The 14,911-nt window shown below is 43.0% G+C and overlaps 1 protein-coding gene across 1 annotated transcript in view; it reads left to right on the forward strand.

Annotated features, from left to right (window-relative positions):
- OTOA (otoancorin) overlaps positions 1-14,911 on the forward strand; it is a 70,164-nt gene that overhangs the window by 45,355 nt on the left and 9,898 nt on the right. The window contains exons 21-23 of the mRNA XM_040257765.1: positions 2,220-2,349; positions 5,973-6,160; positions 8,008-8,163. Coding sequence (XP_040113699.1) covers positions 2,220-2,349; positions 5,973-6,160; positions 8,008-8,163 — 474 coding nt within the window. The remainder of the gene's footprint in view (positions 1-2,219; positions 2,350-5,972; positions 6,161-8,007; positions 8,164-14,911) is intronic.

Below are 14,911 nucleotides of genomic sequence, written 5' to 3' on the forward strand. Positions count from 1 at the left end.
ACCAGCTGAATTAGCTGCTAAAAAGGGAATCAGCTGGTCCTTTCAAGCTTTGAAGTCAGGCATTGACTTCTCTTCTCTAGCTATGTGCATCCTAGATGGTATCTTTTTCCAATATAAGGCTGTTCAGTGTAGCCATCTTTGTTAATTAGCTTAACTAGATCTTCTGGATAACTTATTGTAGCTTCTACATCAGCACTTGCTACTTCTCTTGAAATTTTATGTTATAGATGAGAGAGTCATTTCCTAGGCAGGTTGATAAGAAGTCTAGGGGACCCCAAGGAGAGAGGGGTCTAGAATTCTCAAGGAGGAAGAAAGGACAAACTTTTTTTTCCCCTTCTACATTCCTTAGGATTATATAACAATAATGTATCCTGCTTGAGGACAGTCTCTGGAAAAAACCTTCTGGCTAACCGTGTTATCTTAAAATGTAAATTATAGGAGTAGGTCTAGTGAGGTCTTGACAACCTCCAGATATTCTTTTGATTCACTGTAATAACTAATTATGAGTTTGAGTGAACTCTGGGAGTTGGTGATGGACAGGGAGGCCTGGTGTGCTGCGATTCATGGGGTTGCAAAGAGTTGGACACGATTGAGCGACTGAACTGAACGGAACTGAATATTAGAGAGTATATAACTACTGAATATTAGAGAGCATATAACTCCATTGCTAACACCAGCAAGGGGGTACTCTTCTGCCCTCTTCTGATGCCTATGTCAGAAGCTTTCTCTATCTCCTTTATACTTTAATAAAACTTTATTACACAAAAGCTCTGAGCGATCACGCCTCGCCTCTGGCCCCAGATTGAATTCTTCTCCTCTGGAGGCCAAGAATCCTGGCGTTTTTGCATGGTTCAGCAACACCTTTCATAGAGAAGACTTCTTTTCTTAAATCTCATGGACCAACTTCTGCTAGCTTCAATCTTTTCCCCTGCAGCTTCTTCACCTCTCTCAGCCTCTCAGTTCTTCATATTTCAGTATTGTTGTGTCTCAGAGAATAGGGAGGTGTAAGGAGAGGGAGAGAGATGGGAACAGCTCATTGGTAGAGCAGTCAGAACACACACTACATTTATCAATCAAGGTCACTGTCTGATAAGGGTGTGGTTTGTGGTGCCCCAGTTATAATCAAGGGTCATGGATCACAGATCACCAATTCTTCATAGAATTGAAGGTTGGACTTTGCTCTGGATTAGGCTTTGGCTTAAAAGAATGTTGTGGTTGGTTTGATCTTCTATCCCGATCACTAAAGGGCTTTCCAGGTGGCACTAGTGGTAAAGAACCCACCTTCCACTGCAGGAGACGTAAGAGAAGCAGGTTTGATCCTTGGGTCAGGAAGATTCTCTGAAGGATGGCACGGTGACCCACTCCAGCATTCTTGCCTGGAGAATCCCCATGGACAGAGGAGTCTGGTGGACTATAGTCCATAGGGTTGCAAAGAGTCGGACACGACTGAATTGACTTCATGTACACACCAGACCACTAAAACTGTTGTGGTTTCTTATCATCTGTGTGTTCACTAAGTAAGATTTTTTATTTGCTTCAAGAACTTTTCATGTGCATGCACGATTTCATTTAACTGGTGCAAGAGGCCTAGCTTTCAGCTTGTCTCAGCTTTTGACATGCTTTCCTCACTAAGCTTAATCATTTCTAGGTTTTAAAGTGAGACTTATGACTCTTCTGTTCACTCTGACACTTAAAGGCCATCGTCAGGTTACTAACTGACCTGATTTCAGTATTGTTGTGTCTCAGAGAATAGGGAGGTGTGAGGAGAGGGAGAGAGATGGGAACAGCTCATTGGTAGAGCAGTCAGAACACACACTACATTTATCAATCAAGGTCACTGTCTGATAAGGGTGTGGTTTGTGGTGCCCTAGTTATAATCAAGGGTCATGGATCACAGATCACCATAACAAATATAGTAATGATGAAAAAGAGAAATATTGTGAAAATTACCAAAATGTGACACAGAGACTTGAAATGAACAAATGCTGTTGGCAAAATGGTGCTGATTGATTTGCTCATCACCACAAACCTTCAACATGTAAAAGTGCAGTACTGCAGTGCAATAAAATGCAATGAAACGATGCATGCCTGAATAAAGAAAAAAGAAAACAATGGAGGCCATGCAGCAGTGTTCCACTTTAAACTCTGATTTAAGTCTCTGTTTAATGTGCTTTAATTATTATTCGTTCCTCGTCAGTCATCTTTTCTGCCCCATATAGTTTCCTGACATCCTGCAACAAACAGCTTCCAAGATGGCCGGGACTTTGCCCCCCAAAGAATTCCTCCAGATTATCTTTGAATCTGTTCGGAACATCAGTGCGGAGAACCCCAGCTCTGACCCCAGTCCTGGTGAGTGTTTCTGGAGTATCTGAGTCTGTGTCTGGCAGCGGTGTTTTGACTGAGTTCCTGGCATCAAGCGGACTTCTTGTCCCAGGGACTGGATGCCATGTCTGCAAAACAATGAGTAGCAAAAATCCACAGGGCAAATATTACATCTTTGTAAAGTGATTTGAAATCATATATTGTTCTCCTCGGTTAGGCCAGTAGGTTTAATGGGTGAACATGTGAAACAAACATTTCAGAACAATTGATTTAAGGGCCAAAATGTCTGTGTGACTGTGAATTGCTGTGCTGGGACCAGGCTGACTGAATTTGAATCCTGGGGCTGCTACTTGTGGACTGTGTGACTTTGGGTAAACTCCCTAATCTCTCTGTGCCTCAGGTTTCATCCTCTGTAAAATGAGGATAATGAAAGTCCCTCCCTCACTAGATTATTGTGAAGACTGGTGGGTTTAAACCTAGGAAAGTGAAAGTTGCTCAGTCGGGTCCGACTGTTTGCGAACCCATGGACTATACAGTCCATGGAATTCTCCAGGCCAGAATACTGAAGTGGCTATCCGTTCCCTTCTCCAGGGGATCTTCCCAGATCCCAGGGATCAAACCCAGATCTCCCACATTGCAGGTGGATTCTTTACCAGCTGAGCTACCAGGGAAGCCCCTTAAACATCCTATAAACCTATAAACATGTCCACAACAGTGCCTGGCACGTAGGAAATGCTCAGTAAGTATTAGATATTAGTAAGTGTTATTGTACACCTATTAAGTGTAGACTTGTGCCCAGCAGGAGGAGACAAAGTTAACCAGACCCAAGAATAATTGTAATAATGATAGTTGACAATCCATGCTTACTTTGTTTCCTGCAACAGATAATTTTTGAGCACCAACTATGTGAACAAAATAGAAGTCCCTGCCCTCATAGAGCTTATTTTCAAATGGTGGCAGGGGCAGGGTGGGGGTGGGGTCGCCAGATGATAAATTGAAGACATAGGTGAAATACGAAGTGTGTTGTGTGATAACTATCAAGAAGGAAAATTTGTTTGTTCTCTATGTCTATGTCTCTATTCCCGCTTGCAAATAGGTTCTTCTGTACCATTTTTCTAGATCCCACACATGTGTGTTAACACATGATATTTGTTTTTCTCTTTTTCTCTCTACATGACAGTCTCTGGGTCCATCTGTGTCTTTGCAAATGGCTCAATGTCATTCCTTTTTTATGGCTAATATTCCATTGTATATATGTGCCACATCTTCTTATCCATTCCTCTGCTGATGGACATTTAGGTTGCTTTCAAGAGGAAAAAGGGGCTAGGAAGAATTGAGCGATTGGGCTTGACATATATACACTACTATGTGTAAAATAGATAACTAATAAGAACCTACTGTGTAGCTCAGGGAACTCTGCTTGGTGCTCTGGGGTGACCTGAATGGGAAGGAAATCAAAAAAAGAGGGGAGATAAATATATATAGCAGATATACATCTCAGATTCATTTTGCTGTATAGCAGAAACTAACACAACATTGTAAAGCAACTATCTCCAATAAAATGTTTTTAAGAAGAAGGAAATTAAAGCAAGGGCAGGAGTCAGAGAGTGTGGGGTACAGGGTTGTAATTTGAAAGGAGATTGGTTAAGGAAGGTTTCACTATGGTGACATTTGAGGAAAGACTCAAGGGAGTTGGGAGCCAGTGGACAGGTGAAGCTAGCGTCTGCAGACAGAGGAGTGGGCAGGAGTGGGGGAGGAAGGAGAAATGAAGGGCGGTGTGGCTGCGGTGGGGCCTTGTCTCCCTGTAAAGGAAATCTTAAGGCGAGGGTTTCATGCGGCAGCAAGCCCGGCAGCGTCACAGTCGGACTGATGCTCATCTTAGGTCCCCACCTCTGTCCTGTGGGGTGGGTGGTATGTTCCTCCCACTTTCTTGACAAAGGAAATGGAGTTTCAAGAGACTCAGAGATTTGGCCAAAGTCTCAGAGCTAGTAAATGGCAGCTCTTGGAACTGAACCCAAAGCAGGTGACGATCACCACTAGCCCCCACGGCCCTCACGGCCCAACAGTCCAGTTGTCATAAGCTCCTCCTGTGCCTGTGGCGATGAGAAAGTAAGACTTTTCTCACCCGGGGAGGAGGCCCTTACCTCCAGTGCTGAGTTGGCATTCTCTTTGGTTGGTTCTGGGTATTAATTGCTGCTGTGATTGTAGTAACTAATGGATTAGCAGAACTACTACTTGGTTTCACTTTGGTAAATTTTGTGTGTGTGTGTTGATTCATTCAACAAATATTTGCTGGATACCTACTATGTGTCAGGCCCTATTCTAAGCCCTGGAAACACAGCAGTGATAAGCCCAAATCCCTGCTCTACTTTAAAACCATTCTTTTCTCCTCAATTCTATACTTTTACTGGATCCTGCTTTCATTGGAAAGTGGGGCCAAGGGGGTCTGGGAGAGACGGGTCTTTTATCTTCTACAAGTGGGCTGTGATAAAGATGTTTGAGCACCAGACATGTACCTTTGACCTGGTCCAGTTTTGCCTCTTGATTGATGTCCAGTGAATTTCCATCAAAGATGCAGTGAGGGGGGTGTGGCCACAGGGCTCGGGGAAATGCCCAGCCCTGGGTGGTGCTGGTGAGCCTGTCAGCATCAGGGGTTGTCAGCTACTAAGACGGGAAATCCAGGACTCCTCTTAAGACCTTAAGGGGCCTGGTTTCCTCTCAGACTGTGCACATCTGGGCCAGCTGAGACAGCATCTCATTTGTGTATTGGTGAGTAAATGGTTTGACTAGGTAAGGTTAAGTTTATTCAAAGACTGACGCAGATGGGTTTCTCCTGTTGCCAAGGAAAATGTAACAGACCCATTTCTCTTCTCTCCTGGGATGGGAGGGCCACAGCCTCCACCAAGACTTTTATGGCAGGCAGGTCATCTTCCCTTTCCACACTTAGATGGGAGCACATCTTCCTCATAATTCTGGAAGCCCTAACTCTAACTCTGGATTGCAAACTCAAATGCCTGGGGTGGCTATGACAGATAGTGTAAGTAATAAAAATGGCTAACATATACTGAGTGCTTACTGTATACTTGGCTTTATATGTAATGATATGTTTAGTCCTCACAAAAATTCTGTGAGGTATTCAGAATTTTAATCCTCATTTTATAGACTGGGAGTATGAGGCACAGAGGGGTTAAATAGCTTTGGATTTGAATCTAAAGCCAGAGTGAACAGCTCCTACTGCCCCGTCAGAGTGATGCAAAGCTACTGTGTGCATGCGGCTTTGTACAGAGTTAGTAAAACATAGCAGAAGTTTAATTCAAACTGGTCCCTGGGTGCCTGAGCTCAGCTTCTATCCTACACTGCTTTTCTTGGGTAAATCTGCTTGGAGAAGAACATTACTCACTTCAATAAAGAAGCAGACTCAGGGAATTCCCTGGCAGTCCAGTGGTTGGGACTGTGCACTTTCATTGCAGGGGGCCTGGGTTCGATCCCTAGTTGGGGAATGAAGATCCCACAGGCCTCACAGCCAAAAATAAACAAATAAAAACAATGTTACTGCAACCAGTGATCACTGGGGGCGGGGGAGGAGGAAAGACTCACGTTTCCTGAAATTCCCTTTCGTCTGTTCCTTCCCCACGTCACCTATTCCTCAGGTTGCCATGGCATCGTGGCTCCCTCTTCTGATGACATCATCAAGCTGGCCGAAGCCAATGCCTGCTGGGCCCCCGAGGACCTGCTCTGCCTGGAGGAGGACACGTTCCTCAGGAGCGTGGAGCTGCTGGGGGCCGTCAGGAGCTTCAGCCTGGCTCAGCTGAGGAAGCTGAAGGAGAAGGCAGTACAGGTGAAGCCCGCATCAGGGAGGAAGCCCTCACAGAGGGAGACCCAGCCCAGGGTCCCAGCCCTGCTGGGCATAGACCCATCTCATGGAGTTTGCACTCGGGTCATCTTGTTGGAATCTCACTGCGTCTGCTCCAAGCCAGAGCTGTGATCTGTGTGAGCCTGAGAGAGTTCCAGCTCCTCCCTCTCAAGGCTCTGTCGAGGATGGGATGAGATGTCTTGGCATCTGAAGGATGCTTTGTAAATCAGATTTTGGGGATACCCTGGCGCCTCTGACGGAGGTGGTTTCCAGGAAGCATGCCTTTTCTTTCTCCACTTGGAGAACCCCACTGCTGCTTGCAGGAGGTTTTCTCAGAATCTGTTGCAAAGTCACCTGAGAACAGAGCAGAAAGGAATAAAAAGAGAACTGGAAGTAATTTGCCATCTTTATGAAGGTTCCCTTGAGTGGCTTGTTTCAGCTGTTAAGATTGTCATGCACTATGTAGTTATGGTTGTGGGGTTAAGACATTAAATTCCTTAAAATGATAAGTCTGTCTTGCATATAAGTAATCCAAGTTTATTGTAGACAAGTCAGAAAATAATAAAGAAGAAAATCAGTCAACCTTTTACCTGGAGATAACCGGGTGGCTCAGCTGGTAAAGAATCCACCTGCAAAGAGAGAGTTCGATCCCAGGTTTGATCCCTGGGTTGGGAAGATCCCATGGAGAAGGGCATGGCAACCCACTCCAGTATTCTTGCCTGGAGAATTCCATGGACAGAGGAGCCTGGCAGGTTCCAGTCCATGGGGTTGTAAAGAGTCAGACACGACTGAGAGACTATTGCTTTCACTTTCAAACACTCTTAATATTTTGGTATGTTCACCCGAAGCTTCCCAGACTTCTGTGGCATGTAAAATATATTTATATATTTCATACATGTATTTCATATATTTCACATATATATGTTACAAAAAATAGTATACTCACTAACTCTTCAATAGCTTCCTCTCCACACTAACACTGTAGAGCACATATTATTATATATCAGAAATACAAATCTATATCAGCATTTTAAAGATCTACATAATATCCTACTTTATGGTTGATCTTTATTTATTTAACTAGTTGGTATACTTTAAGACTGTTTATTTTTTTTAATGCCTCAATGTACATATTTATACATATTTCTTTGGGCACTTGTCTTATTATTTACTTAGGCTAAATTCTCAGAGATGGAATTTCTGAATCAAAGAGTATAAATGTTTTAAAAGCTTTTGATGCATGTAGCCAAATTTCCCTCTAAAAAGCCTGTACCAATTTACATTCTTAACATCAACAAATGAGGGCATCCTCTATCCCATATCTTTCCAAAACCATAAGTGATCATTCTTTTTACTCTTTGTCAATTCGATCAGCCTACTTACTATTCTTTGATTGTTGTTAATGTACATTTCTTTAATATGACTGAGACAACTTTTCTCATATGTTTGTTTCTTCTTTTGTGAATTTCCTATTCATGTTTTTTGTCTGTTTAAAAAAACATATTCATCATTTTCTTATTGATTTGTTTGAGAACTTTATATATTAAAGAAATTTACCCCATGTCAGTTTCAAATACATTCAGTAAAAGTGAATGTGAAAGTTGCTCAGTCGTGTCTGACTCTTTGTGACCCCAGGGACTATACAGTCCACAGAATTCTCCAGGCCAGAATACTAGAGTGGGTAGCCTTTCCCTTCTCCAGGGGATCTTCCCCACCCAGGAATTGAACCAGGGTCTCTTGCATTGCAGGTGGATTCTTTACCAACTGAGCTATCAGGGAAACCACTGTCAGTAGAGTTCAGTCTAATCTGGCTTTTTTTTTTCCACCTGAAGGTTTGGGACATGCCTTCTTACTGGAGAGAATACCATATTGTGTCCCTGGGGCGCATTGCTCTGGCTCTTAATGAGAGTGAGCTGGAGCAGCTGGATCTCAGCTCCATCGATACCGTGGCTTCCCTCAGCCAGCAGACAGAGTGGACCCCAGGGCAGGTAAGTAGACATGCTGGATTTCTTAAATATTCGATTTTTGTCTTAATGGTGTGTATATTTTCCTTTACGTCCTAGAGCATACTTACCGAAGTCATTATAGCACCTTTAAAAGTCTTTGCTGCTGGGGACTTCCCTGGTGGTCCAGTGGTTAAGACTTCACTTTCAATGCATGAAATGTGGGTTCAATCCCTGGTCAGGGAGCTAAGATCCTGTATGCCTAACAGCAAAAAACAAAACATGAAACAGAAACAATATTATAACAAATTCAATTAAGACTTAAAAAATAACTGTAAAAAAATGAAAATCTTTGCTTCTAATTTCATCATCGTCATTCCTATTTATTTATTTTAGCTGCACTGGATCTTCACTGCTGCTCATGGGCTTTCTCTAGTTGTGGTGAGTGGGGCTACTCTTTCCAGTGGCTTCTCTTGTTGTGGAACATGGGCTCTTAGCTCTTGGACTTAAGTAGTTGGGGTGCATGGGCTTAGTTGCTTCTAGGCATATGGGGATCTTGCCAAAGCAGGGCTCAAACCCATGTCCCCTGCATTGGCAGGTAGATTCTTAACCATTGGACCACCAGGGAAGTTCATCATTGTCTTTTTTGTTAGCTAATTTTCCCCCTAATTATGGTCATATTTTCTTATTTGTAAGTCTAAACATTTTAATGGGCTAATGGGCATTGTGAATTTTACATCTTTGAGCACTCAGTTTAGTTGTTCTCCTTTGAAGAGTACTAGGCTTTGTTCTGGCACACACTTCAATTACTTTTAGAGCAGTTTGATGATTTTGAGGCTTCCCTTTGAGCATTATAAGGGTGAATCTAGAGTGAGCGTCCAGCGCAGCGTTTCTCATGATGTACTCTGCATGTAAGTTAAATAAGCAGGGTGACAATATACAGCCTTGATGTACTCCTTTTCCTATTTGGAACCAGTCTGTTGTTCCATGTCCAGTTCTAACTGTTGCTTCCTGACCTGCATACAGGTTTCTCAAGAGGCAGGTCAAGTGGTCTGGTATTCCCATCTCTTTCAGAATTTTCCACAGTTTATTGTGATCCACACAGTCAAAGGCTTTGGCATAGTCAATAAAGCAGAAAGAGATGTTTTTCTGGAACTCTCTTGCTTTTTTGATGATCCAGCAGATGTTGGCAATTTGATCTCTGGTTCCTCTGCCTTTTCTAAAACCGGCTTGAACATCTGGAAGTTCACAGTTCACATATTGCTGAAGCCTGGCTTGGAGAATTTTGAGCATTACTTTACTAGCATGTGAGATGAGTGCAATTGTGCGGTAGTCTGAGCATTCTTTGGCATTGCCGTTCTTTGGGATTGGAATGAAAACTGACCTTTTCCAGTCCTGTGACCACTGCTGAGTTTTCCAAATTTGCTGGCATATTGAGTGCAGCACTTTTGGCCACAGCAATCAGAGCAGAAAAAGAAATAAAAGGAATCCAAATTGGAAAAGAAGAAGTAAAACTCACTGTTTGCAGATGACATGATCCTCTACATAGAAAACCCTAAAGACTCCACCAGAAAATTACTAGAGCTAATCAGTGAATATAGTAAAGTTGCAGGATATAAAATCAACACACAGAAATCCCTTGCATTCTTATACACTAATAATGAGAAAATAGAAAGAGAAATTACGGAAACAATTCCATTCACCATTGCAACAAAAAGAATAAAATACTTAGGAATATATCTACCTAAAGAAACTAAAGACCTATATATAGAAAACTATAAAACACTGGTGAAAGAAATAAAGAAAAAAAGGATTTGAAATAGCTCAACTGGAATTCCATCACCTCCACTAGCTTTGTTCATAGTGATGCTTTCTAAGGCCTACTTGATTTCATAGAAACACAAGCTGGAATCAAGATTGCCGGGAGAAATATCACTAACCTCAGATATGCAGACGACACCACCCTTGTGGCAGAAAGTGAAGAGGAACTAAAAAGCCTCTTGATGAAAGTGAAGAAAGAGAGTGAAAAAGTTGGCTTAAAGCTCAACATTCAGAAAACTAAGATCATGGCAATTGGTCCCATCACTTCATGGGAAGTAGATGGGGAAACAGTGGAAACACTGTCAGACTTTATTTTGGGGGGCTCCCAAATCACTGCAGATGGTGATTGCAGCCATGAAATTAAAAGACGCTTACTCCTTAGAAGGAAAGTTATGACCAACCTAGACAGTATATTTAAAAGCAGAGACATTACTTTGCCAACAAAGGTCGGTCTAGTCAAGGCTATGGTTTTTCCAGTGGTCATGTATGGATATGAGAGTTGGATGGTGAAGAAAGCTGAGTGCCAAAGAATTGATGCTTTTGAACTGTGGTGTTGGAGAAGACCACAGGAGATCCAACCAGTCCGTCCTAAAGGAGATCAGTCCTGGGTGTTCATTGGAAGGATTGATGTTGAAGCTGAAACTCCAATACTTTGGCCACCTCATGAGAAGAGTTGACTCATTAGAAAAGACCCTGATGCTGGGAGGGATTGAGGGCAGGAGGAGAAGGGGACAACAGAGGATGAGATGGCTTGATGGCATCACTGACTTGTTGGACATGGGTTTGAGTAAACTCCAGGAGTTGGTGATGGACAGGGAGGCTTGGCGTGCTACAGTTCATGGGGTCGCAAAGAGTCGGACATGACTGAGCGACTGAACTGAACTGAGAGTGAGCTTTATTCAGTGGTTAATTTATCCCCATCACTGAGACGTGATTCTTCTGAGGACTCCATCCGATGCTCCGTGTAGTTCAAGATCTCCTCTCTAGGGCTGGTGGGAATATGAACTCTTCCCAGCTCTGTGTGAGCTCAGAGAATTGCTTGGCCTCCTGCTTTCTGATGCCTTTTTGATATTTATGTGGACTTCCATTCCTTGCATGTGATCAGTGCTCAGCCTGACTTGATAAAACCTCTCTGTAGATGTCTGGACCCCTTCCCCTTTCTGTGCAATTTCTTCCTCTCCAGTACTTCGCCTGACATATTATAGGATCTCTGGCCTCTCTGGACTTGAATCTCTGTATCCTCAATGCAGCCTGACCACTGGGCTTTTTTGGGTTCCCTTTCCTGCTCCATAGCCTAGAACCTGCCTCTGGGCAGACAGTAAGGGCAATTGTGGGGTTCACCTGATTTGTTTTCCTTCTTTCAGCATTATAGGCTTGTGCTTTCTGTTGTCCAGTGTCTAAATAGAGTCATTTCATTGACTTTTTTCAGTTTATGGTGAGAGGGCGATTCCTGTGTCAGTGAATCCTTCATGGGCGAAAGAAGAACTTCTGCCCAGAAAATGTTTCTGTTGGGTAGGAAGTTAATCCACTGTATTGCTGAACAGGGGTGTCTTAGCTGCTCTGTGTTCACTTGGTTCTCAGGCGGCCCTCCCCTCAGCTGTCATTTTCAGCACTAGGCTTGCGTATCATGTAATTAGCAACCCCAGAAAAAAGTGCTTCTTTCTCATTAATTTTTGAAACAGCCTCACCATTGACTCCAATCATGTAATTGCCCAGTCCTAAACAATCTGGTCAGAAGTAGAATATGTGGGTTGGCCTGACACACATCAGAGAGTAGAATCCATCTCATCAAGACCATCTGAACTGAGAATGGGGAACGTGTGTGTGATAGGCTATGTAATGACCCCCAAAGATGTCTACTTCCTCATCGCTGGAACCCATGAATAGGTTCCTTCATGTGGCAAAAGGAACTTTGCTGATGTGATTAGGTTAAGAATCTTGTAGTGGGAGATTATCCTGGTGGGCCCAACATAATCACAAGGGTCCCTAGTGATGGAGGTGGGGGCAGGAGGGCCCCAGATACAGAGGGCAATGTGACAGTGGAGGCAGGGGGACACACAGAGATTTGAAGGTGCGGTGCTTTTGGGTTTGAAGATTGAAGACGGGGCTCTGAGTCAAGGACTTCAGGCAGCCTCCAGAAGCTAAAACAGACAAGGAAATGAATGCAATCTAGAGTCTCAAAAGGAACACATCCTGATGACCCATTTTAGGACTTCAGATTCCCAGAACTATAATAGAATATATCCGTGTCATTTCAGGCCACGGAGTTTGTGGTAATCTGTTACAGCAGCAAAAGGAAACGAATACAGGTGGTTCACAAAGGGAAAAGCATGGTGTTATCAAGGGGAGCGTGGATACTAGGCAGGCAAAACCAAGGCATGTCCCCTACTCTCATGAGCTTCTTGCAATCAGGATTGCCGTGTCACATGACTGAGTGGCAACATTCAAGTAGAACATGGGGTGAATTGTGCCCCGCTGGAGCTGGGCAACATGGAGGTCCTGGCCCTAAGGGTGAAGTAAGTTAATACATGTTAAATATGTGAACAATGGGCTTGCCTGCTGGCTCAGACATTAAGAATCCACCTGCAATGTGGGAGACCTGGGTTTGATCCTTGGGTTGGGAAGATCCGCTGGAGAAGGGAACAGCTATCCACTCCAGTATTCTGGCCTGGAGAATTCCATGGACAGAGGAGCCTGGTGGGCTACAGTCCCTGGGGTCGCAAAGAGTCGGACACGACTGAGCACCTTTCACTTTCGCTGTGAACAATGCCTGGCACCTAGTAGTCAAAAAAATTAGCTGTTTTCATTGTTGTCATCAGTATATTGTCATCATCACACCCCCTCTTTCTGGCAGTTTAACACTTGCCTCGTTTGCAAGAGGAGAGGGTTGGCCCTCCCCCTGGCCCACCAGTCTGCACTTCTTCCACTCCGACATTCTATAATCCTGGGGTTCTGTGACTCTAAAACTGGTTTTGACTGGCTTAAGAAGTGCCGCATCACACTTCCAATATTAAAATCATTCTATTTGCAGTGGGAGAAAACAGGAAAATATCTCCAACTTAGAAACTACAGTATCTCTTTCCCTTTGTACCAATTTTCAATTCCCATGGATGGCAGTGAGATTTATCAATATGTTTGAAGGGGATATGAAAACCTAACATTTGCATATATCATTTGCAGTCAGTTCCTCAACTTTAGCTCCCAATCAAACTCTTAAATGCATGTTTCTAGATTAATAGTCAGACCTGGCGGAACTGCATTAACAGAGAGTTCAGCTTAAAAACCAATATAAAGGAAAAAAACTATTATAGAAGCCAGAGGGATGAACAGAGAGATTGAAATCTTACAGCTATTCACTTTCAGTGGTTAATATTGCCTAAAAGTGTTGGTATTAATTGTCTTGGAATCATTACAGATACACTGGCCCAGTCATTCAAGGAAATATATTTTGGCTTATCATCTTGCAGGCTGAGCTTGCATTTTCCAGGTTCCAGTGGCAAAACAATTTAATATCGCATCTTCAAAGTAATTTTATTTGAATTGTATTTTTGCACTTTCATTTTAAAATGGGCATGCCTGATAGTTGGGGAGCACAGATTGCTATGAGTCAACAAGTGAAACCTGATTATGAAGACTTAATAAGAAAAGTTCAAAAGCCAACTTGAATCTCTACCTCTCCTTCATCCCCAAACATCTTCACTGGCTTAGAGTAGAGGCTTTGGATTCAGACTGCCTGGGTTGTAATCCTAGAACCAGTCATTCAAGTCATCTTGGCATACTTGGCATTACCTTGGCATCTTGGCATAACCTTGGCATAGTTACTTAACCTCTCTGTGCCTCAGTTTCTGCATCTGTGAAACAGAGATAATATTAATATTTACTTCCTAGGGTTGTGGGGATTAGGAAAGATAGTATGTGTAAATGGTCAAAAGAGTGTTGGCATACAGTAAGCATTCAATAAATATTACCTGTTATTATTTGGGATGCACATTTCCATTCAGTCAAGGACATTTAAATCTAAGCACAGTATTAACTGAAATTCCCTTATAGCACCTGTGAGCTTTGTAATCATTGAGGGAAACTTCATGAAGACATTGATCAATCTGATTTGCAGAAATGTAGGAAATCTCTCTGAAGCCAATCCATCATGTGATTGGATTAGAGAAGCAGTAATTCGATGTCATTTCAAAGGAATATATATTGCCTATGCTGCTAAGTCGCTTCAGTCGTGTCAGACTCTGTGCGACCCCATGGACTGCAGCCTACCAGGTTCCTCCGTCCATGGGATTTTCCAGGCAAGAGTACTGGAGTGGGGTGCCATTGCCTTCTCCTATATATTGCCTATGGCTTCTGTAAATCACTTACTTAGATGTTCATCCATCCATTCATTCAAAAAGTACTTATTATTCAGAATGTACCTTACTGTGGGCTACGCATTGTGCCAGGTACTGGGAATATGGTAGTGAACTAGCTGGGTAGGGTCTTCATCTTTGGAGATTCTGCTTTGGTGATACAGACAAAAAGTTGAGCAATCAAGAGGAAACATTTAACAAATTTTGATAAGGGATAAGCAGAAGATGGACAAGGTTCTCATGGAAACAGTAGGGAGGGAAGCTCCTTGGGATGGGAGAATCCAGAAAGTCTTCCCTGAGCAGGTAGCATTTAAACAGACCCGAGGGATAGAAAGGCAACAGCTGCGTTAAAAAGTGGAATCCCATTGCAATGTTTCCCCATGTTTGCCAACGCTTTCTCTTAACACTAGAGTGATCCATATTGTGTGACAGAATGGACTGACATTAAAGGGAGATGGGAAGATTCACTGTGACTCTTCCACTTCCACTCAGGAGATGTTCATCCTTGGATGTCCCCTCCCTACCTTTGCCTTGTGAGCTCTGGTCCTTCTGTAATCTTTATAATCTGTCTCCATGATCCCTGACAATCCACATTATTATGCAGCTCAGCTTGAGGGGAT

This window comes from Oryx dammah, unplaced genomic scaffold (assembly GCF_014754425.2).
Source record: "Oryx dammah isolate SB20612 unplaced genomic scaffold, SCBI_Odam_1.1 HiC_scaffold_2, whole genome shotgun sequence".
NCBI classification, from domain to species: domain Eukaryota; kingdom Metazoa; phylum Chordata; class Mammalia; order Artiodactyla; family Bovidae; genus Oryx; species Oryx dammah.